At 44.3% G+C, this 27,088-nt stretch overlaps 1 protein-coding gene across 4 annotated transcripts; it reads right to left on the bottom strand.

Annotated features, from left to right (window-relative positions):
• Window positions 1-51: 51 nt before the first annotated feature.
• On the bottom strand, window positions 52-18,105 carry LOC126996719 (protogenin A-like). Of its 4 annotated transcripts, none has more exons than XR_007751392.1 (6): window positions 17,804-18,105; window positions 12,812-12,976; window positions 2,374-2,529; window positions 1,865-2,165; window positions 1,473-1,682; window positions 52-968 (listed from the first exon to the last, which is right to left on the bottom strand). XR_007751392.1 is itself a non-coding variant. In XM_050857463.1 (4 exons), exons 1-4 carry the CDS (start codon window positions 17,952-17,954, stop codon window positions 6,683-6,685), a joined length of 627 nt encoding a protein of 208 aa, XP_050713420.1. In that variant the 5' UTR covers window positions 17,955-18,087; the 3' UTR covers window positions 6,442-6,682. The 4 variants fall into 4 exon arrangements, 1 of the variants encoding a protein (XP_050713420.1); XR_007751390.1 differs by lacking the exons at window positions 52-968; window positions 1,473-1,682; window positions 1,865-2,165; window positions 2,374-2,529 and adding exons at window positions 6,131-6,244; window positions 6,394-6,432; window positions 6,586-6,840; window positions 7,067-7,219 and having other exon boundaries at window positions 17,804-18,088; XR_007751391.1 differs by lacking the exons at window positions 52-968; window positions 1,473-1,682; window positions 1,865-2,165; window positions 2,374-2,529 and adding exons at window positions 6,106-6,244; window positions 6,586-6,840; window positions 7,067-7,219 and having other exon boundaries at window positions 17,804-18,088.
• Between the last annotated feature and the right edge of the window lie 8,983 nt (window positions 18,106-27,088).

Genomic DNA, 27,088 nt, shown 5'->3' with positions numbered 1-27,088 from the left:
CACTAAAATGGTTTCACTCTAGTAATAACCCAAGTTGATGTTTTGCATGGATGTGGGTTGCCTTTACTTAGTGCTCTGGAAGCTGACTGCTCTCTCTCTCTCTCTCTCTCTCTCTCTCTCTCTCTCTCTCTCTCTCTCTCTCTCTCTCTCTCTCTCTCTCCTCACCACAGCTCACAGGCCTCACAGGATGTCCCCCACAGTAATTTTACAAACCCCACAGATACATGCCCCCCAGACACATATGTAAGACCCCTTCCCCCTTACTCTCTCCCTCTCTGAAGCGACACCACCCTTGGCATAAACTCCCTGTTAGTAGAGTGTGTGTGTGAGAGAGAGATCAGGAGAACAATAAGATGTATCAAGAAATAAATAAATGAAGTAAAAAAATAACTGTGTGTAAGTCTTCCCCCTGAGAGAGAGATGAAATGAAACAAAATGAATAAATCCAAGTTCCATCGACATCAAAATCATTGAGGAGGAGGAGAATGGGATAAGGAAAGGAAACTTGAGAGATGGGAAACATGGAAAAGAAGGAGGAGGAGAAATGGAGATGTAAAGTATAAGAGGAAGGAAGGAAGGCAGACCAGGAAATGCAGAGAAGTAAGACGCAGGAGAATGACGGGAGAATATTTGGCAGGGCAAACAGGGAAATTGTAACAGCAGGAGGAAAAACAAAATGAACAGTAAGGAAAGGAAAGAGAGGCTAATAGGAGGAGAACCAGAAGGAAATGGGAAATGAACAGTGAGAACAAAAAGTGTCTGTGGCTACAATGAAGAGAAATATAAAGTCCTGCACACCTTGGGAGGGGATTCTCGAGGTCTGTGAGGGCAAAGAGTCGTCTGTTTCCATCTGTGGCACTGGTCTTGGAGGAACCTGACTTGCCACGCTCCTTGTAGCGGATCTTGCAGCTGGTGATGATCCCATTCTGGTGCTCGGCCAGTGGAGGCTCCCAGTGGATGATGAGGCTCTGAAGGGAAAGGCCGTGTGAGGGAAAAAGATATATGAGAAATTATGAAAATACAATCTAAAAAGTTTGAACATTGTGTGAGGCCGTGAGTGCTTCAACTTAACCCCTTGACTGTGGATTTCCTACCAGAAGACCTCACCAAGCTACAGGAATGGAACAAAAACTGGCTGCTACAATTCAGTGGAGAAAAATGTAAAGTCCTGCAGCTTGGGAGAGGATATCCAGCACACCAATACCACATGGGAAACACTCCACTATTCACCACAGAGCCAGAGAAAGACATGGGAGTATATGTTTTCAGGGTACCTGTGAAGGCCAAATCTGTGCCAATCGCAGGGGACGGGTCAAATATAATGAAATATAATGAATGTGCAAGGGTTAAAAATACTGAAACAATGAATGTGCAACTTGTAGAGATGATGTGAAGGAAACGAACAAAGCAGAAAGCTATTTAAAAATGAGTTTTAAAATGCATCTTTGCCTTGGAAGCCTTCCACAACTCACCCTTGAGCTGGCAGCCTCAACGCTCACATTCTGAGGCTCCTTTGAGGGCATGTCTGAGAAGGTTCTGGCAGTGACCTCCAGGGTGGCGTCTCCCCCGCCATTACTGTTGACGGCGGTGAGCCACACACTGTGCTCAGTGAACTGGTCCAGGCCTTGGAGGTCATGTGACGTGCCAGTGACCTCTACCTCGTGTTCTTCTGCTGACCCAACCTGAGGAGAAAATTACAAGGGAGACAATGGTTAAGATACACACTGGCACTTGTACAAACACACGGCTATGGTCACCCTGTACTCCAAGTAAGGTCACTAATGACACACAAGGATATGGGGAGACTTTTGTTAGGCAAAAGGGACTCCACATTTGGCGCACAGTTCTATAAGGCCGTCCACACCTGCGTATAGAGCATGGCGTATCCAGTGATGGGCGTTTTGGCCACTCCGGGCGGCGACCAAGTGACCTCCAGACTGGTGGGTGAGGTGGGGACAACTTTCAGACTCTGGGGCGGAGGGCAGGTCCAGGTCCGGCTTGGTGAACACCCGCACCTCGTGTGTGGAGGCGCCCACCAGGCCGCCGGAGGTGTGGGCCGCCACCCGCACCATGTAGTTACTCCCGGGACTTAGGTCGCTGATCTGGGTCTTGTATTCATTCAGTCCCTCGCTGGAGGAGCTGCACTCGCGTTCTGGACGCGTTCTCTGCAGTGAAGGGAGGAAAGTGATGTGTGAATTACTTACTTTTGATGAAATGTTGTATATGTACTCACTAGAATGTTATTATTTCTTCATAATCACTGGAATGGAAGTTGGATAACTCTGTATTTGCTAACTACATCTTAACAGTAGTAGTATTGTGTTGAATTTTTCATGCAATAAATATTCCCAGGTTGTGTCCTTTGGTTCTGACCTGAGTGATCCTTCCTGCTTGTAGACGACTGAGTATCCCACAGTGTGGTCGGTGTTGAGCTCCGGCTCATGCCAGGCCAGCGTGATGAACCTGTTGTTGCTGGTGGTGCAGCAGCCGAGGGGGCCTGGGGGTGCCCGCCGCCAGGGTCTTGCTCCTCTGAGGGGTGAGAGCCTTCTTCAGAAATGCCTTAGAGTACTAAATAGATGAATAAAAGGTAAATATTTTAAGAAAAGAATACAAGAAATGTATAAGAAAGATCATATGAATTAAATTTTATAATTGATTAAGCTTTGGTAAGTACTGATGTAGCTTTATGGACTCAAAACAGATGGTGCATCTATCTTGCTGCTTCACAGTTATAAGTAAACCTCATTTGGGTGAGAGCTATGAACAGTAATTAGTTTTATGGAAAGTAACTAACAAAAAGATTACTAGACTTGGGTCACCGGGCATTATAAGTGACCTCTTACCCGAGATGCCAACACCCTGCTGCTGAGGCAAAGACTGAACCAACAACTGACACTGAAGAATTCTAATGTTACTTTTTCCTGAACAAGGGAATGAAGCGTGACTCTCTGGACATCCTCAATGTGTGAAAAGATGGTGAGTGACGGAGTGCTACAACCCTTTCATGGAGAGCATTCAAAGCTCAAAATACACAAAGGAAGTTTAGACAAAAATTCTACAAACGCAATTATTACCAAAAATACAAGTTGAGTGTTAGCAATATTTCTGCCACTGTTTGTTTCAGTTGTCCACACACTTGAGCTGTCACAGTAACAAAGACACTGGAGGAAATATGAAGACTGATCTCCAGTTCCATTTTTGAAAACCTATTTTCACCTAAGCAGCTTCAATATCAAAGAGTTTCCCTCTCAGGAGTAATTCTTGTGTACAGCATAAAGACTAGTAGACACAGTGACTGTCAAGGCCACACCAACAGAAGGCAAATGATGCAAACAAGTTGTGTCAACAATGAGCAGACATTCTAAGTATTGAAAACCAAGGAGTAGTAGTAGAAATACAATAATAGTACCAACCCTCACATCTGAAACGTGGGTCTGGAATGAAAGTCTAGAGTGCAGGCAGTGGGAATGAGTTATCTGAGGAGTGCTTGTGGTGTGAGTAGAATGGATGGAATGAGTAATGAAAGTGTGTTTTGGAATCTGTCACGGGGGTGAAGGGAAGAAGTGTGGAGTGGTGGAAGAGGTGAAGCGACAGACCTTAAAGTGGTTTGGCCACATGGAGCGAATGGAGGAAAGTAAGATGACCAGAAGGGTGTATGTGAGTGAGATAGAGGGAGGGAATACTAGAGGACGACCTCCAGTGAAATGGAGGCATAGGGTGCAAGAGTACGTTAGGGAGAGGGGGGAAAGATCTTTGAGCAGGCAAGGAGGGAGTGTCTGGATAGAGAAAGTTGGAAGCTCTTCTGTCGTGGCCATCCCCTGGTGGGAGCTCCTAGGAGCAGGTGTCCATGAAATGATGATGAATGAGTAGTAGTAGTGGTGTGCCTGAGCTGTCACACTTACTCTGGTGACAGTGTCTGTGACCTGCCTTGTGCGTGGGTGGGGGCATGCTGCTCCTTCCTGGAGGTGAGCCCAGACAACGTATTATCAAAATACCACAACAAAATAGTCATTCTCGGGTAAATCACATTTTAGTGAGTCAGTAACACTCAGCACCGGCTTTGATATTTCCAAACTTCAGGACAATCAAATATGAACACATTACTGGAGACGTGTGCTTTGCCCACAGTGTAATCTATGCATTTTATTCAGTCTTCAAGGAATAATAAACACAACAAAGGGCTATGCTTACAGCCATGCTAAGAAAATCACATGCATCAACATCAATAACTTGGGTAATGTACACTTTTTAAAACTGCAGCGTCTGTACCAGCGGCTGCAGCTGCCCGCCAGAAACATTGGAATACATTCAGTAACCTTGTAAATGTTTGCGTCTGGGCTTATTAGCAACCTGGAATTATCTGGACTAGTCACTGCCTGTGTCCAATGCAGACAACACTACATCAGTACTCATGAATGCAAACAAAGGGCTACAGTGTGAACAGTGTCTGCCCCGCACGGCACCGCTGCTTACTTGACTCAAGGACACACAGCTGGGCGTCCCCGGCGAGCTGTGCGCCACACACTGGTACATCCCGGAGTCCTCCTGGCGCACCAGGCCAAGGATCTGCAGGTTGTTGCCGCTCACACTCTGCAGGGAGGCTTGGCATTACACACACCTAACACAACACAGCTGTGTTTTGTGTAGCTATTGACAGCCTTATATTTATCTCCCCTTATATAGAGCCTTATATCCCTTATGTATCTATTTAGAACCTTAGATCCCTTTTCCTTTACTTATCTTTTTAGAACCTTCTACATGGAGCCTTATGGATTCCAATGTATTATATACCTTATGCATCCATTTAGAGCAGTGGTTCTTAACCTTTTTACTACCCCGCCCCCTCTAGGAGGTGGTCCTTCCCTCCACGCCCCCTTGCATCTAGCAGTAAAATTTCCTCCCAGATGTTAAAGAAAATGGCAGGCCTTAAGTAGCCTATAGGCAACTAAAGTAATGGCGATACGTCTGCATTTGTTCATAAACTTCTCAATATTAGCCCACGCTCTTGTTAAGAGAATAACAAATATAATGAGAGAAATTCCTAGTTTTCCCCTAGGCCTCGTGTCCCCCCCTAGAGGGGTGCACCCCCCAGGTTAAGAACCACTGATTTAGAGCCTTACATTCCTTTCCCCTTATGTATGTATGTATGTATGTATGTATGTATGTATGTATGTATGTATGTATGTATGTATCCATCAATCTATCTATCTTATGAATCTACATATCTCTGTCCTTTTTAACCTGTAAGTGATAAATGTCCACACCATCACAAAAGTCCGTCTCCACCAGCAGCTCGCTGTTCTTGAGCCAGTGGAGCGAGGGCTCTGGCTGGCTGTACACGCTGCACTCCAGCTCCACGTTCTCCTTCTCATAGGCGAGAGCGTTGGCCGGCTGCCTCAGAAACCTCGGAGCAACTGTCACACAATTTTCAAGCTTTAGCAACTGAGAGAAACATGATGACTGAAGAACACTAAGATTTTTACTATGCCAAACTTTATACTCAAACCACAAAAATATTCCTAGTCTTTGTTATTCCATTTTCAACATTTTCACCACCCTAGTAACTGAGAGGAACTTAATGATAACTGACAAACACTTGAGATTTTTCACTATGGCAAAATTTATCCACACAAATCACACACAAAAAATATGCATAGTCTTTGTTATATCACTGAAAACACCTTAGTACTGAGACAAACATCTAACCTAACTTAACGATAACTGACAAATGCTAACCTTTCACAATGCCAAACTTTACATACTCAAACCACAAGGATATGAATAGTCTTTCTTATACCATTTTCAATACTAGTAATGGAGACAAACATATGATAATTCACAAACACTAAGATTTTTACCATGCCAAACTTTATCCACACACAGCACAAGAGTTAACCAGCATCTTCATTCTTTCATCCCTTTCACTGGTAAACTCTGGAACAGCCATCATGTGTCTGTATTTCCTCCTGCCTATGACCTCTACACCTGATATTGACCTCTCATGTTTTTCTTTATAGGAGCAGTGCTTTATTGTTTTCGTTGTTTTGCCTTTGAACTCTTTCATTATTGTAAAAAAATATATATGTCATAGTTTTGTCTCACCTTGACCTGTATGTGGGCCACAGCGTCGAGCGAATCCTCCCTGTTCTCCGCCCAGCATATGTACGTCCCCTCGTCCTCCTCCTGCAGGCCATGGATGTGCAGGCTGCTGCTGGTGGTGCCGCAGAACAGTGTGTCCAGGTCCCTGAGGAAAGACAGAAAGGTACGGTAAGCAAGTGAGTTTTGTATCTAATTGCTGTTTGTCACTTTTTTTTCACAGTAGAGGAAGCAGCTCAAGGGAAAAAAAATACCAACAAAAGCAGTCCATTACAATAAGCCTGCTGCAACACTTACCTTATATACAGCAATAACTGCAACACACACACACACAAACTAAAAATAAAAGGAATGGGTATATATTTATTTGATTCTGAAACCTCTCCCTCAGTCACTGTTATCCAAGCTCTCAAGACACATCAAAATGGCCCTCTCAGTCATCTCCCAAATTCCCTTTCATCATCAACGGAACGCTTTGCAGGTCCTTACGCCATGTGGATGGTGGCGCCGTCCTTGAGCCACACCACGGCTGGCTCCGGGTAGCCGTTGGCCGCACAGTCCAGGGTGATCTTGTCCCCCACCTTGCCTATCGTGGACTTTGGCTGAGCAGTGAGCACGGGCCGCTGGGGGTCCCGCAGGGCGTAGGCTTCCTTGACTGTGAGTGTGGCTTGCTGGGACACCTTGCTCTTGTTGGCTTGGCAGCAGTACTCCCCGGCATGGCTACATTCTCTATTTCTAAGGCACCTGGAGAGGCAAGCAACTTCAATGCTGGAGCTACAAGTATCTTAAGTATGTGATTTAAGCTCAGGTCACACAGCATGACTCACACTATGATGAACACTAATGAATGATTGAAAATGCCCTAAGTTAATCGTCAATTTCTTCCTTAAAGCTATTTTCCATGGGTCAGGGCAGAACAGTCTGCCTGAACCTTTCCTCTCAGCCCTTCCCTCTCCCTGAAGACACCCACCAGATGGAAGGCGTGTCATTCGTGAGTCTGGCTCCAGCGGGTGACTGTTCCTGAACCCCTTGATGGAGGGCGCCGGCATGGTGTCCAGGGCACACGGGAACCCAGTGCGCTCCCCCTCCATGACCATCACGTCCTGAGGCTGCTCATCAAACTCTGGCAGTGGTGGGGGAGAGAGGCTGTGTGTGGGGATGCACACAGAGAGCATTGCCCAACACTGACACCAAACTGAAACACTCACACTCATAAAGAAATATGAAAACTACGTAATATTTTTTAATACTGTCTGTTGCCACTTCTAATGTCCAAGACGAAACAGAGAAACTTCATATGAAAAAAAAAGAATAAATATGTATATGCTATTTCATAAAAGATGCATTTAGTCATGCTCATAAATCTTTGTATATATATATATATATATATATATATATATATATATATATATATATATATATATATATATATATATATATATATATATATATGTATATATCTATATATATATATATTTGTTACATTGATTAATAGGCTTTTAGGTGCGGTTAGAGATGTTGTTGTATGTCTTGTTAGAGGCCAGCCTTTATATAAGCCTCAGCTTTTCAGGCAATATATATATATATATATATATATATATATATATATATATTATATATATATATATATATATATATATATATATATATATATATATATACACAAGAACATTACTGCTGAGGTGTGGACTGAACAAAACCTGTCTGTCCCAGCCCACTGTGCTGTAGGTGGCCCGGCACAAGTGATGAAGACAAATGAAACTCCTGCAAGACAGGAGGCAGGCTGGGGCAGTCCAATGGTTCTGCCCAAACCTTCATTACAGTGTTTGTATGGCCTTTGGTGACTGCCTCAGAAGGGAAACGGATAACTCACAATGATGAAATGCAATGCAAAAAGTATACATTTGTAGACTATCTAGGCATTTACATAATGAAGAGCAGCAACAGTTTTATGTTCCAGGTGACCACAACAATTTACATGGCATAAATAACAGGAAGATCAGTCATCATCATCATCATCATTTCATGGACACCTGCTCCTAGGAGCTCCCACCATGGGATGGCCACGGCAGAAGAGCTTCCAGCTTTCTCTATCCAGACACTCCCTCCTTGCCTGCTCAAAGTTTCTCAAAGATCTTTCCCCCTCTCCCTAACGTACTCTTGCACCCTATCCCTCCATTTCACTGGAGGTCGTCCTCTAGCATTCCCTCCCTCTATCTCACTCACATACACCCTTCTGGTCATCTTACTCTCCTCCATTCGCTCCATGTGGCCAAACCACTTTAAGGTCTGTCGCTTCACTTCTTCCACCACTCCACACTTCTTCCCTTCACCCCTGTGACACATTCCAAAACACACTTTCATTACTCATTCCATCCATTCTACTCACACCACAAGCACTCCTCAAATAACTCATTTCCACTGCCTGCACTCTAGACTTTCATTCCAGACCCACGTTTCATATGTGAGGGTTGGTACTATTATTGTATTTCTCAAATCCCTCTTTACCTCCATGCTCACACTTCTGCCATTCATGATTCGTCCCAAAGACCCTACCACCCTTCTTCCTTGCAATGCTCTTTCTCTTATCTCTCCCTCCATGCTTACACACAACTGATCCAAGGTACTTAAACTCATTGACTTCCTCCATTTCTTCACCATTCAAAATTATTTTGCATTTTTTTCTTCACATCTTTGCTCAAACTTTCTGTAAGAACTCCACCCTGGATGATTCTGGGCATGTTCCTCCTACTCATCCCCCCTCTGACTCCTTTATGCCTGTTATTAAGATTCTTCCAAGTGATGTTTTCTATGCCCTCTCTGGCTTCAACTCTCATAAGGCTTATGGACCTGATGGAGTGCCTCCTATTGTCCTTAAAAACTGTGCTTCCATGCTGACACCCTGCCTGGTCAAACTCTTTCGTCTCTGCCTCTCAACATCTACCTTTCCTTCCTGCTGGAAGTATGCCTTTGTACAGCTTGTGCCTAAGAAGGGTGACTGCTCCAATCCCTCAAACTACCACCCTATAGCTTTACTTTCATGTATATCTAAAGCTTTTGAATTAATCCTTAACCGGAAGATTCAAAAGCACCTTTCCACTTCTAACCTTCTATCTGATCGCCAGTATGGATTCCGCAAGGGGCGTTCTACTGGCGATCTTCTTGCTCTCTTAACTGACTCTTGGTCATCCTCTCTTAGCCATTTCGGTGAAACTTTCTCTGTTGCGCTTGACATATTGAAAGCCTTCGATAGAGTCTGGCACCAATATTTGCTTTCTAAACTGCCCTCTTTCGGATTCTATCCCTCTCTCTGTTCCTTTATCACCAGTTTCCTTTCCAGCCGTTCTATCTCTGCGGTGGTAGACGGTCACTGCTCTTCCCCTAAACCTATCAACAGTGGCGTTCCACAGGGCTCTGTCCTATCACCCACTCTCTTCCTGTTGTTCATCAATGATCTTCTTTCCATAACAAACTGTCCTGTCCACTCATACGCTGACGACTCCACTCTGCATTATTCAACTTCTTTCAATAGAAGACCCTCTCAACAGGAAGTACACGACTCCAGACTGGAGGCTGCAGAATAATTAACCTCAGACCTTGCTATCATTTCCGATTGAGGCAGAAGGAACCTTGTGTCCGTCAATGCCTCAAAAACTCAATTTCTCCACCTATCAACTCGACACAATCTTCCAAACACCTATCCCCTATTCCTCGACAACACTCAGCTGTCACCGTCTTCAACACCAAACATCCTCGGTCTATCCTTAACTCAAAATCTCAACTGGAAACTTCACATCTCCTCTCTCGCTAAATCAGCTTCCTCGAGGTTGGGCGTTCTGTATCGTCTCTGCCAGTTCTTCTCCCCTGCACAGTTGCTATCCATATACAGGGGCCTTGTCCGCCCTCGTATGGAGTATGCATCTCACGTGTGGTGGGGCTCCACTCACACAGCTCTTCTGGACAGAGTGGAGTCTAAGGCTCTTCGTCTCATCAGCAATCCTCCTCCTACTGATAGTCTTCTACCTCTTAACCCAGCAGCGTCGGTGGACCCATTTTTGGGCTCTTGCGAGTCGGTCCGCTGAAATGGTGGACCCCGTATGGGGCTCGGCTCAAAACACCTAATTCGAGCTAATTGTAGGCGGTGGCGGCATAGAGCAACCCACCATGCATGCCCTGGGTCATTGTGGTGGGTGAGTGATCTTGAGGTGGGCTTATTTGTCATAGGTGGTGCTGTAATGTCATGGCAGACTGAATTAGCTATCCACACAGCAATCACTTGTCAAATTCTCTAAAGTAGACAACAAGCGACTCTCGGCTAGATGCCATGTGTCACGAGACTGTTTATTTTGTAACAAACACCACCCAAAAAGAATGGAGTTTGAGTATAAATAAATATTTTTAACGGTTTCATGGTTATGAGAGGAGTACTCTGATGTATGTTCCATGCTCTTTTCTTAGTCTCAAAATGCAGTGTAATGGTGCCGTTTCTCAGCCACTTCTTGGCTTTCCCACAGCCGAAGCCCACAGGTTAAATTCCGTCACGATGTTGCCTCTCTTTCTATCTTCTATCAATATTTTCACGCTGACTGCTCTTCTGAACTTGCTAACTGCATGCCTCCCCCCCTCCCACGGCCCCGCTGCACACGACTTTCTACTCATGCTCATCCTTATACTGTCCAAACCCCTTATGCAAGAGTTAACCAGCATCTTCACTCTTTCATCCCTCACGCTGGTAAACTCTGGAACAATCTTCCTTCATCTGTATTTCCTCCTGCCTACGAGTTGAACTCTTTCAAGAGAAGGGTATCAGGACACCTCTCCTCCCGAAATTGACCTCTCTTTCGGCCACCTCCTTTGATTCTTTTTTTTAGGAGCAGCGAGGAGCGGGCTTTTTTTATTATTGTTTCCTTTTTTTGTGCCCTTGAGCTGTTTCCTTTGTTGTAAAAAAAAAAAAAAATAAATAAATAAATAAAACATTCAATTCCCACTCTATATGGACATACAAAATCTACAGCCTCACTTCTCACAAACCATCACTTTACTTTTGTTGACATTTACTTTCAGCTTTCTCCTGTTACAGACATTATCAAAAACACTGACCAAATTTTGTAGGTCACTTTCATTTTCTGCAATAAGCACTGTGTCATCAGCAAACAGTACTGAATTCAGTACCCACTTCCTTCCCTCAATCAGTCAGCCTCTGAAATGATGAAGGCTGAGCACCAGGCAGGGAAGAGAACATTCCAGCAAACTATAATGTAAAAAATGTAAAGCCAATAAAATATTCCTATGGAATGATGAACAACTCATGATTGTATAGAGCCTGTGGCAGCCAGCAACATAACAAACACTTTCTTGTCATGAAAATGAGCATAAATACTCACTTTAAGGCAGTTCACACAGCTACAAAGAACAAGATACAAAATGAACAACATACATCACAAGACAAAGCCCCTGCTGAGAGTGTTGGCCACACAGTGTTAGGCCTTGGCACAAGTATGAGAGAGTATTAACATGAACAAGGTGTCTTTACCATCCTCTTCCTGTGAGGAGAGAAACCAAGCATGAGTCTTGGCAGGGAATTATTCAATGCTATTTGTCATGCCATACATTCCTCATGGGAATATTTACAAGTTCATCACATGCAGCAAAACCATTCTTCCTTGCAAGGCAAACAGCTGAGGTTTTGTTTTATTGTAATGCCTTGAAAACTAAGGACACCTTCCCTGTACAAGATACTACAGAGATACTTAGAAGCATAACCACTTTTTAATGTATATGAAACTAGTCCAGAATTCTCCATTTCCTGCCTCTTGAGCCACGAGGCTGGGGGAGTAAGGCTCAGCACTGCCCACAGACTGGCTGACCAGCTCCAGGGCTCTCTCCAGGGCCAAGTCCTGGCCAGAGTGGGGACCATGGGCAGCCTCCTCTAACCTGAGTCACCTCTACACCCACCACTGAATGGGTATCAGGTATTAACAGGGGCTGTGCCCTTCCTCCCCAGGAGGGGGGGGGGGGGTCTAAACTGTATGCGGAGATCCGTCACTCATGAGCTTCATGCCCTCTCGGGGAAGGTAGTGACGGACAATCTTGAGTCAATTGTGTGATGAGACCATGGTGAATTACACACACACACACACACACACATACACACACGGCCCGGTAGTTCAGTGGATAGAGCGTCTGGCTCACAACCAGAAGGACCGGGGCTCGATTCCCTGGCCGGGTGAAGATAAGTTGGGTTTATCTTCTTTCACGTGTAGCCCCTGTTCACCCAGCAGTGAGTAGGTACGCGACATCAGGCAAGGAGTTGTGACCTCGCTGTGGTGGTGTGTTGTGTGTGAGTTGTCTCAGTCCTGCCCAAAGATCAGTACTACGAGCTCTGTGCTCTTCCGCAGGGGAACGGCTGGCTGTCTCGAGAGAAACGCGCAGCAGACCAAGAGGTGAATTACACACACACACACACACACCAAATCACCCCAGTAGGTAGGTAATATTTTGTTAGTGTGTTCATGTCACAGCTGCAGACCTTCCCAGGAATCAGGACAAGGTGGAAGGAGGTGGTTTTCTCTCCTTGCTCTACAGAGTATGAACCAACATGTGCATCCTCAGAAACAGTCACTGAGCCAAAGACAGTCTTACCAAATCCTACACAAGACTGCCTGACTACTGCCTGTCAAGAGGCACTGCGAGGGATGACAGCCGTGGCACTCACCAACAATGGTGAGCCTGGCGCGGGTGGAGATGAAGGTGCCCACACCCAGGGAGGCACTGGTGGATGCCCTCGTCAGTCTGCTCCGGGCGTTGACCCAGGTGAGGTGCAGCGCCCCGTTGGGCACCATGCACCTGCAGGGAGGGACGAGGTGCAGGCCAAGGTGTGCTGTAAGTGCAGGGAGAGGTGAGCTGTGGAGGTTCTGTGGTAATAATAAAAGGAACAGAGGAAGGATGCAAAAATAAATAGGCAAGAAAGAAACCAAAGAGAGAATGACAAGACAGAATAATAATAAAACACAAGGCAAGAGAGTGAGGGAGGCAGGAGAGGAGGAGGCTCTGGGTTCATTCTTTGATATTCTTGGCCAACACACTAAGACAAGGTGGCTGAGCTGCATGAAGGTGGACAAGATGGGTGACCACACGTCCTCTGTGTGTACTTGAGGCCACTTCCAACACACTAACATTGAATTTAATTCAATTGAAATACTTATTGTTGATTAAAAGATAATACAGTAAAATTCTAAGGACATATAAACATGTTTCATTTTGCTTGAGGATCAAAATAGGTTTAGAAAATATTATAGGAAAATGTCTTCAGTACATTATAGTGACATTGGTACCCATAGAAATGAAGGCTGTGCAACCTTATACATTAGGATATTAAATAAAGATAGATTTATAGCCCAACCTAGAGGAGTTTCTCGCTAAAGACTATCACATGACCAAATAGTAACCTATCACCGCTGAAATAGTAATATTTCCCAGCATTTTAAAATTTCAGAAATGAGTAATAATAATGAAGAGTTATCAGAGTGATGCTTAGCAAATACAATTAAAAAAATAGTGTTAGTCATTAGAGTGGGTTGGGTGTGATTCTAGAGTTTTACCAATGCAGGTAAGGCACACCCAAAAGCTACCTTCTGTTCATCTAAAATTTTGTAACACGTCCAGCCAATGAGACTGAAGTATCCATTGTGAGTCTGTTATAACAGCTAGAGCCCTGAGGGGGAGATCAAATCCAATAATTTTGGTCATAAGGGCGACGTACAGCTCCCCTCATCAGCTTGGATGTCTGGGCCTGAGGCGAAGGGTTGCTCCAGTCCTTGTAGCTGTGTCTCTCTCACAATGATTTCCATATCAGGACAACAGGAGGGCAGTTATGACAGCAAGACACACACACTGCATGTCTGGCACAAACCTGACCAGCGAGAGGGTTTCCTCCCAAGACGAAAAAAAAAAGTTAGCACAACTCTATCTTCTCAGCGGGCTTGCAGGAAATTCATAAATTTTGTATCCCCTCTGTGGCCTGTTGCTACAGCCAAAGGCAAGGCTGCAAGGAGTTGCCACATTAAAAAGCAGCCAAATCCGCTTCCAAAATAGGTAAAATTATGTTTTTAATACCTCGCAGTGTTCGATGGGCCACTAAAAGCGCCCAGCAGCTTTATACACAGGGCCGCCAATGTTGGTTCTCTCTCTATCAAGGGACTCTACCCTGGCCTGGCACTCCTCCAGGGCTTTAAGGTCATCACAGGTGCCAGCTGGTCCATGCCACGCCGCCGTCACCTCACCGCTGCCAGCCTTATCCCCACAGGCCATTACTCCTTCCTCCACCCTGACGGCCAGACACACACACCCACCCCAGGCCATTACTCCTTCCTCCACCCTGACGGCCAGACACACACACCCACCCCAGGCCATTACTCCTTCCTTCACCGTAACAGGCCTCTATGTACCGTTGGCTGCTATGTGCCACCAGCTGCTATGTACCATGATTATAGCTATGTAACATTATTATTAATATAATTAATAATAATGTTTATTTGTTTGCCACACAAATAGAGAATAGAGCAAATAGAGCTCTGCTCATTATTTGCTTCGAAAAGGGCAACTTAGGACCTCCAGTGGATCTGCTCACTATTTGCTTCGAAACTCCAGTGAACTTGCTCAGCATTTACTTCCTAACTCCAGTTATCCTTTTTATACCACCATGGCATCAGCACTTTTCCTTTGCTCAGGATGTGGATTGTGTGTTCGCCCTAGACAGGAAGCCCTTATCTGTGACGGATGCAACAAGTGGCGCCACTGCTTATGTGGTACAGCAACATCACAATCTGAGTACCGGAATATAGACAGACCATTGAAAGCTGGTCAAGTTTTCATGTGGTGTTGCCCAGACTGTCCTGACTGGATGGAAGTTTCAGGTACAATTATCTTTCTGTTTGTTTGTTAGCTTTCTATTGCATGAGCATTTAGATAAGGATGGGTGGGAGAGGAGGGGTACTAATTTATGCCCATAGACTCTCTCTCTCTCTCTCCTACACAAACAGCCGTAGTGAGGACTCATATGTGTTTTTTTGTTTGCATTACTTTGTAACTCTCTCTCTCTCTCTCTCTCTCTCTCTCTCTCTCTCTCTCTCTCTCTCTCTCTCTCTCTCTCTCTCTCTCTCTCTCCTCTGTATTCCTTTATGTATTTTGAAGTCATTTGTAGTCATTTAGGTTTAGTTGTAGCCCTTTGCATTACTATGTATGTACCTTGTTACTTACTCACTTTCCTGTCCCACTCATGTTTTCCCTTATCCCTCTTATTTTCATTTTCCCCACTCACTTTCCCCTGTCCCACTCACTTTCCATCCCCCCCTCTCACTGTACATTTGCTCATATTTTTTACCCTGGTTTCAGGTGATGCCGATGATCCTTTTAATGCCTTCCCAGTCGAAGAGCAGCCTGCAACAATCAACAACACACCCAATGGCTTCATCATCACACTTCCTATTGATGACATCACGCCAGCTGCAGAAACATCATTAGATGATGAAGCGTTACCAACAACGATCCTTGCAGACACTCCTGTGACCTACAAAATTGTTTCCGGTGGAACAAGAAAAGGCAGCTCTCTCCTCGCTGATTCTTTGGGTTTTACGTACACCAGGAAGCGAGAGTCATCTGTCTCAGTCACATGGATATGCAGCTACCGTGGTAAAAAGTGCTATGCAACAATTTCACAGCAAATAGGAACAATGAACTTCAAAAGTGGACACCACCAACACACACATCCTGGGGATCCTGGTGCTGAACTCAAAGCATCGACACGAGCTTTCGTTAAAAAGTCTGCTTTGGAATTTCCATTTGCATCATCTGGGGAAATAGTAAAGAAAGCACTCTCAAGCTGGGAAAATTCAGATGTTCCCTTACCAAATATAAACACTCTAGTCAGATGCACCAATCGCTCCAGGGAAGGACAACGTCCAAAACACCCTGAAGATATTAGTTTTGAATTAAACACAGATCATGTTCCACAGGACTTTCTTCAAGCTGATCTATTTGAAAATGGACAACAGCATCTCATATTTGCAAAACCAATTCAGTTGCAACACCTGTCCAAATCTAAAGTTTGGTACATGGACGGAACTTTTAAAATTGTTCGTACCCCTTTTGTTCAACTTTTTAGTGTGCACAGTTTTATAAAGAAGGATGGAATTATGAAACAGGTTCCACTGTGCTTTGTCCTAGTGTCAAGAAGAAAGAAAAGGGACTATGTAGCTGTCATAAGAAAAATTACTGATTTAACGTCAACATCTGTTTGTGAAGTTGTTTTGGATTTTGAAAGAGCACTATGGTCAGCAGTGCGAGTGTGCATTCCCGAGGCTTCCCTTCATGGCTGCTGGTTTCACTGGGCCCAAGCAGTGTACCGCAGAGTGAAGAGACTAGGTCTACAAAATGCCTATATTAATCAACTCGCTGTAAGACAATTCATTCGGCAGATAATGGCGCTGCCAAACTTACCTCCATCTCATATAGAGCCAGCTTACTACTTGGTGTCTGGTACATAGCAGCCTTGTTTGGTACATATAAGCCAAAGCAGTGGTACATAGGAGCCGGTACATAGCAGCCCAACAATGGTACATATAAGCCAAAGCAGTGGTACATAGGAGCCGGTACATAGCAGCCGACGGTACATAACAGCTAGCATTCTCCTTCACCCTGACGGCCAGACACACCCACCCACCCCAGGCTACTCCTTCCTTCACCCTGACAGCCAGACACACCCACCCACCCCAGGCCATTACTCCTTCCTTCACCCTGACGGCCAGACACACCCACCCACCCCAGGCCATTACTCCTTCCTTCACCCTGACGGCCAGACACACCCACCCACCCCAGGCCATTACTCCTTCCTTCACCCTGACGGCCAGACACACCCACCCACCCCAGGCCATTACTCCTTCCTAACCCCTGACGGCCACACACACCCACCCACCCCAGGCCATTACTCCTTCCTTCACCCTGACGGCCAGACACACCCACCCACCCCAGGCCATTACTCCTTCCTTCACCCTGACGGCCAGACACACCCACTCACCCCAGGCCATTACTCCTTCCTTCACCCTGACGGCCAGACACACCCACCCACCCCAGGCCATTACTCCTTCCTTCACCCTGACGGCCAGACACACCCACTCACCCCAGGCCATTACTCCTTCCTTCACCCCTGACGGCCAGACACACTCACTCACCCAAGGCCATTACTCCTTCCTTCACCCTGACGGCCCGACACACCCACACCCCAGGCCATTACTCCTTCCTCTACCCTGACGGCCAGACACACACACCCACCCCAGGCCATTACTCCTTCCTTCACCCTGACAGCCAGACACACTACACTCACACACCCCAGGCCATTACTCCTTCCTTCACCCTGACAGCCAGACACACTACACTCACACACCCCAGGCCATTACTCCTTCCTTCACCCTGACGGCCAGACACACACACACACACCCCAGGCAATTACTCCTGCCTACACCCAGACGGCCAGACACACACACCCCAGGCCATTACTCCTTCCTTCACCCTGACGGCCAGACACACTACACACACACACCCCAGGCCATTACTCCTTCCTTCACCCTGACGGCCAGACACACTACACACACACACCCCAGGCCATTACTCCTTCCTTCACCCTGACAGCCAGACACACTCACACACTCACCCTTGAGATGCGTCACACTCTCCCTCTGGCTCCCGCTGCTGCCTCGGGACACAACGAATACAGTCGAAATCGGCGCATGGACGAACTCGTCACACCCCTCACAGTGCATCCTCCTCTCGGCCTGCACAGCCCCGTGTTGGCAGGTCATCATCGGCACTGAGGAGGATGTGAGGGTCAGGAGGGCAGGAGAAGGTCGAGGGAAGAGGCTTTACAGGGGCGGGGACACACACACACACACACACACACACATGTTCTGTTGTTGTGTTGATGTTCTTGGGGTCAGCCTTTGCAACGGCCCCCCCTGATTTTCTTTATTTCGTGCCTTTCTTTTCTTGTCTTCTTTTCTATTCTTGTTCCTTTTTTTCCAGAGTTCACTCAGAGCTTTTTTCAATAAATTTTTACCAATGGTGTCACTGAAGAGGGGTTCTCCCAGCCAATTTTCTTTATAAGGCTGATCAAATATCTTATATTTCTGTCTTATTTCTTTTAGGTTTTCACAATACAATGAAAAGTGATCAAGATTTTCCTTCTCAGCACCACAGCCATCACACCTTACTGTTTCTCCTATAAAACTTCTTCTATCATTTAAATTTAAAGTGTTTGTTCTGCATTTAAAAAGTATTATGGAGGCATATGTGTTATCATAGAAATCTTCTTGCTCTATGTCTGTTTTGAACTCTTTGCATAGAGTCAGGCTGCTCTTTTGCTTAATTTCCTCTTTCCATTTAGTGGTGTCAGTTTCTCTTAATGTATTTTTTATGAAGTCCTTCTTAACAGTTCTTAGGTTGACCTGACCTAGGCCCGCCTCTTGTGTGATGTTGTGTATGTTCTTCAGCCAGTACTCCTTCTTGTGCTCCTCTCTTAGTCTGGTAAATATCTCTCCCACAAGTGTGTTGTCTTTGTGTAATAAACATTTAATATAACTGAGCTTATTTGTGTTCAGCCTGGTGGTCTCCATGCTAGATGCTCCTATTTCACCTCTTAAAGTACTTGAAGGGGTGCCTTTTGTTCCCCCCAGAATAGTTTGCCAGACTTTATTTTCAATGGTTTGGGGTTTTTGAATCTCATTTTTTGAAAAAGTTACTAAGTCGGTGCCATACGGGACAGTTGGGATTGCCACATTTTTCCAAAAGGTTTTCCCAATGATCAGTTTGTTGCTGCTTCTTGCAATTTAAGTGTTCTTTTCATTGTTGTATCTGAGGTTACTTTTATTTTCTTATCAAAGTCTGTTATGTCGTCCATGTTTAGGGAGCCGCTGTTTTTCAACTCTTGTATAAAGTTTCTTGTACTTTCCTCATTAATTTTCAAATAAGTTGTTATATCCCAAAACCCTTTATTATGGTTTATGTTGGTATTTCTTTTAAAGTTAAAAAAGATTTTTAGTAGGTTGTGATCAGAAAGATCGAATTCCTCTCTGTTTTCATCAATTTCCAAGCCTACATAATGCTGTATCATTGTTTGCTTTACCATTGCAAAATCTAGCACACTTCTTTGGTCTCTACTCTGCCATGTGTACAGTCCTTTACACTCTGGTGTGTCATTTAATAGTGTTCCATTCAGTAAGTCAAGAGTTTGTAATATCTTTTCTCCATTCCAGTCAATCTTCTGTTCCCCCAGAAAACCAACGTGTCCATTCCAGACTCCAGTCCCCTAAAATTATTATGCCCTCTTCCCTGTGTTTGTTTACTAAATTTTCCACTTCAGTTAGGATGTCAATATTTCTTGGTTTGTCATTTACTGATAAATACAATAATATTATATAAAAATGTGTACTATATTTCTTGAGATTGATGCAGAGTAAATCTGTGTGTTTAGTGGCTATGACCTCAATATGTTGTTTATTTTCCTCCCTGCCTAGTATCATTAATCCTCCCCCCTTTCTGTCCTCCAAGTTTCTAAAATTTTCAACTTTAAAAAGTCCCTTTGTAGTATCAAACCTATTGAATTTGCACTGTGTTTCGGTAATACATATAAAATCTTCTGCGCTATCCACAAAATTTTACTGTGATAAATGTGATAATTGGTTTCATCGTGTGATTGATGTCATTCGTGAGGCAGGAGGTGCTGGGGTTGAATATGTCTGTACTCAGTGTAGGGCTCGTCCTGTGGTTGCTGGAGCTGGTAAGGATTCCTCAGGTGACCCAGCTTTAGCTCAACTCTTTGTAATGGTGAGATCCTTGTGCTCAGCAATTGCTAAACTAACAGAAAGGGTGGACTCTCTTGCCTCGCATTCATCTTCTGCCCCTCCGACTCAGGTTACCTCTGGGGATGATTTGAGAATGTCTATTCGGGAGGAAATAGTAGAGATGGACGAGAGAAGAAAAAGGAAAGAATCAGTTATATTCAGGGGTGTAAAGGTCAAGTCTAATGAAGATGCAAGGACTAGCATTGCAAACATCACTCGCTATCTTCTGAATACCACTCCATCTATGTCTGATTTATTTTGTATAGATAGAATCAAGGGTCTTTACAGAGTTAAAATTGCCGATGATGACTCGCGTAGGAAGCTAGTGATGGAAGCAAAAAATCTTAGAAAGAACCACGAGTTCAATGGCATTTATGTTAATAGGGATTTAACATTCAAACAAAGAAAAGAACTGTATGAGAGGCGACAACGGAACAGGCTAGCTGGTGCCTCAGCTCAGCCTGTAGCCCAGCCTGCCAGTTCTGATTCTCTTGGCTCAACTGCCCCTTTACTACCCAACTAAATGTTAGTTTGTGTAATGTAAATAGTCTTATCAATAAGGTTGCATTTGTTAAGCACTTCTTATTTTCAAATAATGCACATGTATTACTGAGACTTGGTTAATTAGTACTATTCCAGATGCTGCAGCTTCAATTACTAATTATAACTTATTTAGAAATGACGTTTCTAGTTCAGTTCATAAACATGGAGTTGGCATTTATGTACACAATTCTTACAGATGTCTCAACATGAACATCAAAATACCTAACGTCTGCTCAGTCTTTCTTCCAAATTACAAAATATTTATTGTAGTTGTTTATAGACCTCCCTCTTACTCTCTTCAAGACAATAATAAACTCATAGATTTTCTAACAGATTTTTGTACTAACAGGGAAGTAATAGTGATTGGTGATTTTAACCTTCCTTCTATCTCTTGGTTACTAGGCGGTGTAAATAATGTAACTGCTAATACTGATAAACTTTTTCTAGACTGTTTCACCTCATTAGGCCTCACTCAGTGGATTGATGAGCCAACAAACATCAGGGCAGGCAATACTTTAGATCTATTTCTCACTACTGAAACTGATCGAGTAGTCTCCTCTAATGTATTTCCCCCATTTCCCAACTGTGATCACTGTGTTATACTTTGTGGCTATATTTTCCAGTACAAACCTGTGAAGTCAAATGTCAGCGCTGCATCCCCTTTCTGGCCTAAAGCCAATTTTAAGCAAATTAATCAATTCTTGTCCACTGTAGACTGGGACTTTGAATTCCAGAATATGAACTCTAATGATTCATACAATAAATTTTTGTCCTATATAAACTATCTTGGAAGAACATATGCTCCACAAAAAACTCTTCGCTCCTCATCAAGTGCCCCTTACAAACCATGGGAATACAAACCTCCTAGAGCTCTTATAAACATCCAAAAGAATAGTTGGAACCATTACAAACAGATGAGAGCAGTACATGCTAGAAACTCTGTACTTGCTTTAGAAGCTTTGCAAACATTTCTGGATGTAAATTACCGGTACAGGAACTATTCCACTCAGAAACAGATTTCTTATGAGGAGGACATCCTTAATAATTACTCAGTTAAGCCCAAATTATTTCACTCGTACATACGCGGGAAAAAAGTAGGCTGTCCTTCCGTTGGTCCTCTCGGTGATGCAGACAACTTAGTATCCGACCCTAAAGAGATGGCTCAGCTCTTAGGTGGTGCTTTTTCCTCAGTGTTTACCATACCCTCTGGTCTTCCACAGTCACCACACCAAGTACATGATGGCTCCTTTCACCAGATACACTTCACAGCTCATGATGTTGCTAGGGAACTCGGTGCTATTAACCCTCCCACTGCAATGGGACCTGACTCTGTTCATCCAGTATTACTAAAACATTGCTCCACTAATTTAGCATAACCTCTGTTTAAAATATTCGTTTCATCTATAAATTCGGGGGAGATTCCTGAAATTTGGAAAAAATCTTGAGTAGTACCTATTTTCAAGAAAGGTAAACGAAGTGATCCTCTTAACTATCCTTGATAAGCCTCACTTCTGTTAGCTGTAAAATTTTAGAGAGAATAATTGTTGCTGCACTGCATAATTATTTGGAAGCCAATTCAATACTGAATGTCAACCAGTCTGGTTTTCGCTCTGGCAAGTCTGTGGAGGATCAGCTCTTACTTACGTATGATGCAGTCTCTGAGTGGATGGACACGGGCAATATGATTGATCTTATTCTCTTTGATTTTTCAAAAGCCTTCGACACTGTTAATCACCAGATTCTATTTACTAAACTTAATTCAGTGGGCATTAATGGTGTTATTCTATCTTGGATCAAGACATTTCTATCCCATAGGACTATGGAAGTTGTAGTGGGCGGACAGATCAGTTCTTCATTTCCAGTAATTAGCGGTGTGCCACAGGGTTCTGTGTTAGGTCCTACTCTTTTCCTTATTTACATAAATCACATCTCCAATACTTTAGTATCAAACATGAAATTATTTGCTGATGATCTAAAACTTTATCTTCTGATAAAGCCTCAGAGCCTTAATACAGTGTTGGAGGGCATTAGTATTGTCCAAAGAGATATTGATTCTTTAATTAAAGTTGCAGAATCGTGGGACTTAAAGATTAATACTGACAAAACTAAATTCATGAGCTTTGGCGCCGACCTCCGTCAGTCTTATGATTTGGGCCCGTATTCATTTTATACTGTTAAAGGCAATCCCCTAAGTTTCAGTTTTGCTGCAGTAGATCTCGGCATAACCATTGATCCATCATTAAGATTCCATCACCATATCCAATCTGTAGTGTCAAAGGCTGCTGGTTTGTCATATTCCTTTCTTAAGTCAACCTTGTGTCGCTCACCTTCCTTTATGGTTAAACTATTCATTACACATGTACGTCCACTTCTTGAATTTGCATCCCCAGTATGGTACACAGGTTATGTTACTGACTTATCTCTTCTAGAATCAGTTCAGCGTCGATGGACTAAGCTTATCACAGGTTATGAGACTATGTCTTATGATCAGCGACTTAAAACTTTAGATCTTTACCCTGTGAAAGGAAGACTATTGCGGGCAGATATTATTAAATGTTGGAAGATCTTCAATGGTATGTCAGCTATATCACCTACAGATCTATTCACCATGGCACCAACAAGGGATATTACTAGAGGGCACAAGTTCAAAATTTTTGTTCCCCACAGCACTTGCGAAGCCAGACATAGATTTTTCTCAGTTCGTGTGGTGAGGCTGTGGAACTCACTCCCCCCAGAGGTAGCAGAGTCAACCAACCTAAACTCTTTCAAGAAGGGACTTGCTGAGTTCCTGGGAGACACTTTATTTCATTACTGAGCTCAATCTACTTATTACCATTCTAAACAGGCTTTTAGCACACTTTCCAGTCTTATCTTTCTTTGTCTTGGATTTCTGTTGTTCTCTAATACACAAGACTGGCGTGCTAGCCACTGTGGGGTTCCCTCCAAGGGAGCCCAACCAGGTAAGAACCAGCATAACTAACCACTCGCTGAAGACTTTGGCCTGAACACTTCTTACCAGGTCACACCCCAGGCTACTTAAACACTCTGCTGCACTGCTATCAAGCCTTTACCAGCATAACTAACCCCTCTTCCTTCTTCATTCGTCGCCCCAAACACTCAACCCCTAAATCTTGCTTCCGTTCGCTTTTTTTTCTTTTTCATTCTTCCTTATAAATCCCTCAACTTCGGTCTGGGGCCAACTAATAGTACTAGGCCCGACCAAGAAAGCCTACGCGCGCCATAAGGGAAATGAGAAAAAGAAATAATAAAAAATCCGTGTTTCCTCTTTCCGTGCGTGGTAAAATAAGAAGCTTTCGGTGAAGGTCGCTATAGCAGCTTTTAAAGACGCTCTTGGGACATTGCCTGAGCACGTCTGCCGCGAATTAATATTAAACCCATTCAGCAAGTGGCCGATTGTGAAGCCAGAAGAGCGATTGACAGAGGCCTGAGATGGTTTTTTTTTTTTTTTCTCTCCTTTTTTAGATTTCCAGTCCGTGAGATCTTAAGTGAATAGGATGTTGGTAAAAGGGGTGAATAGGTACTCGCTGCTCTACCTTTTAATTGGGTTCGTCGGAGCCGCGTCGAATATTTCTTGAAAACCATAACGAGAATGTTGATGAACGGGAAGTCAGCATTTTTCACGAGAGATTTTTCATAGAGTTTAGTTCTTTGCTCTTCTTTTGTTGTTTATTTCTACGGGGATCGAAAAAATGCGTTCGTACCTACACATTGCGTTTAAAAAATATGGATAGAAAGACAGCCATAGACAGATAGCCCGATAAAAGATAGATAAATGTAGACAGGTTGATTCAAAAGTATATAAGTGCTTACACATAGGTAGATAGATAGATAGATAATTAAATAAATAAAAGAATATTTCGAGTGTTATAGAAATTGAAGAAGATAGATATATATAGGCGGGTGAATAACTATAGAAAGATAGATATAGATAGATAGATAGATAGAGAGATAGATAGATAGATAGACGAATAGATAGATAGATAGATATTTCGACTGATGTATGAACAGATTATCAAATAAATGGTGACAGTAAATAATTAAAATGAAATATAATAATGAAAAAAGTAAAATAATGAAAAATGAAATCTAAAGAAGATAAATTATGAGAATGGAGGCCTTGAAAATTTATGGAGGCTTTTTGGCATATAAATGAACCTATATATATATATATATATATATATATATATATATATATATATATATATATATATATATATATATATATATATATATATATATATATATATATATATTGTTGTGCTGGAAGCTTCCCCGGCGACCATAGGCCTCTAGAAGGCTCCCGGAGGAAACGAGCAAGGGGCGGGGAGCAAGGCAGGCCGTCCGCGCCCCACGGGCGCGGCCAGGCGCCAGGCAGGAAGTGTTGCCAACTCGCATATATTTTTGCTACATGTTCTTGTATGATCTGAAATATACTGTAACATTCTAGACTGTACTGTTCTGGATATATATAGGAGAAGAGGGCGAGAGAGTCAGTCCCAGTCATAGTAAGCTAGTGGTAAGTGAAGAGTCAGAGTGAAGTGTACTACTAAGGAAGAATATTAAACTACAGAAGCTGTGCAAAGTGTTTACATATCTCCCTCCCACGGAGTCTCCTGACGGCGACACGGAACCCAAGTAACACGTCCGGCATAACACTGGTGTCAGGAGTGTAGCCATTTGTTTTTTCGCCATGGAGACTCATTCCCAAGCTGCCCAGAGGGACGACATGTTGACTGAACTTTTGGAAGCCTTGAGACTACAGGGGGAGAAACAAGAAAGAGCACAGCAACAACAAGAAAGAACACTCCAGGAACTCAAAGAACAACAAGAAAGAGCACAGCAACAACAAGAAAGAACACTCCAAGAACTCAAAGAACAACAAGAAAAAGCACACCAAGAACAACAAGAAAGAGCACAGCAACAACAAGAAAGAACACTCCAAGAACTCAAAGAACAACAAGAAAAAGCACACCAAGAACAACAAGAAAGAGCACAGCAACAACAAGAAGGAACACTCCAAGAACTCAAAGAACAGCTAGAAGATCGCTTCACGGGATTACAGCTACAGCTAAAAGCAGTACAAGATGGAAGTGAATCAGTGCGAAGAGAAATGACTGATGTGACCACGAACTTGGGACAACGCCTGATAGAAGTGGAGAAAGAACACACAAATCTTCAACAAGAGATGGAGGTGGTACGGGAGACGACACACAAAGAAATACTAGAAGTAAGTGACAGAGTGAAGGCCCTTGAAGACTGCTTGGCTGGAAACGGACAGCCAGTGCCTGCAGGGGCTAGTTGTACCCAAGATGCTTCTCCTACGCAAGTCCGGGGTAGTTTGAGCCATGTTTCGCCTGAGTTTATCCCCGCAAGAAGTTCCGCCAGCCCCATGGGTCTGCTGGGTTCGCCTGTTAGAAAGAAGCCTCAGGAGTTTGATGGGAAGGTCTCCTGGGAGGCTTACCGCGCTCAGTTTGAGCTGTTGGCAGCTCGGAACGGATGGGATGACCAAGAGTGCGCGGTACAGCTGGCCACTAGCCTGAAAGGGGCGGCGCTGGAGGTCCTTGCTCAGCTCGACAATGCGACAAAGGGCAGCTACAGCGGGCTGGCACAGGCGCTGGAGCAACGATATGGGACCAAGCACCAGAACGAGCTCTTCAGGGTTAGGTTCCCGCAACAGGAGGCGCGGCGAGTCTCTTCAGGAACTCGCCCAGGACCTTGAGAGCATGGCGCACAAAGCATACCCAGGTGTCACCCCTGACCTGCTGACGGTTTTGCTGCGTGATCATTTCATCGATGCCCTGGACAGCCCTCAGCTGAAGATACAAGTGAACCAAGCTAAGCCAACATCAATGCAGGAAGCTCTGGCACGTGCCATGGAGTTTGAGTCCTTTGTTAGGTCTAGCTTGTCAAGCTTCAGGGACGACTCGACTTCTGGCTTTAGGGCACGAAAGGGCGCTGTCAGAGACACAGACACGTTCAAGGAACGTGCTGGTACTGCGAGAAGGTTGGGCACAAGGAGAACGAATGCTATAAGAGGAAGAAAGAATATGAAGGTGCCGCTAAGAAGAAGCCCAGGGAAGGACCCAAGTGCTGGACCTGTGGAAAAGGGGCACTGGAAGATTGAGTGTCGGAAAACTGTCCCCGGCGAGGGACCACCACTCAGGAAACTAAGAAGGACTGGTTCACGGGGCAACGACCAGTCTGTCCTGTACATGCCCCGAAGATATCAGTGTGCAGGAGAACCACCATGACAAGCTGCCAAGTGGAGGGCAAGGTTGACGGAGTGTTGTGGCCTGTGGTCGTCGACACAGGCTCGGAACGCACATTGGTGCGGCCTGACGTGGTGAGTCATCGTCGGCTTCCTAAGACGTCGCATCGACTGTGCGGAGTCACTGGACACTATGCAGAGCTCAGAGGTCCAGTGGACGTGAAGTTTGAGCTCGGAGGAAGGAAGAGTTCCTCTCTGTGTACGTGGCCGACATGGATGACCCCTGCATCCTAGGTATGGATTATCTTGTCTCCCACAGGTGCGAGCT

This window comes from Eriocheir sinensis, chromosome 11 (assembly GCF_024679095.1).
Source record: "Eriocheir sinensis breed Jianghai 21 chromosome 11, ASM2467909v1, whole genome shotgun sequence".
NCBI lineage: Eukaryota > Metazoa > Arthropoda > Malacostraca > Decapoda > Varunidae > Eriocheir > Eriocheir sinensis.
This window is presented reverse-complemented; position numbering and strand designations above follow the sequence as displayed.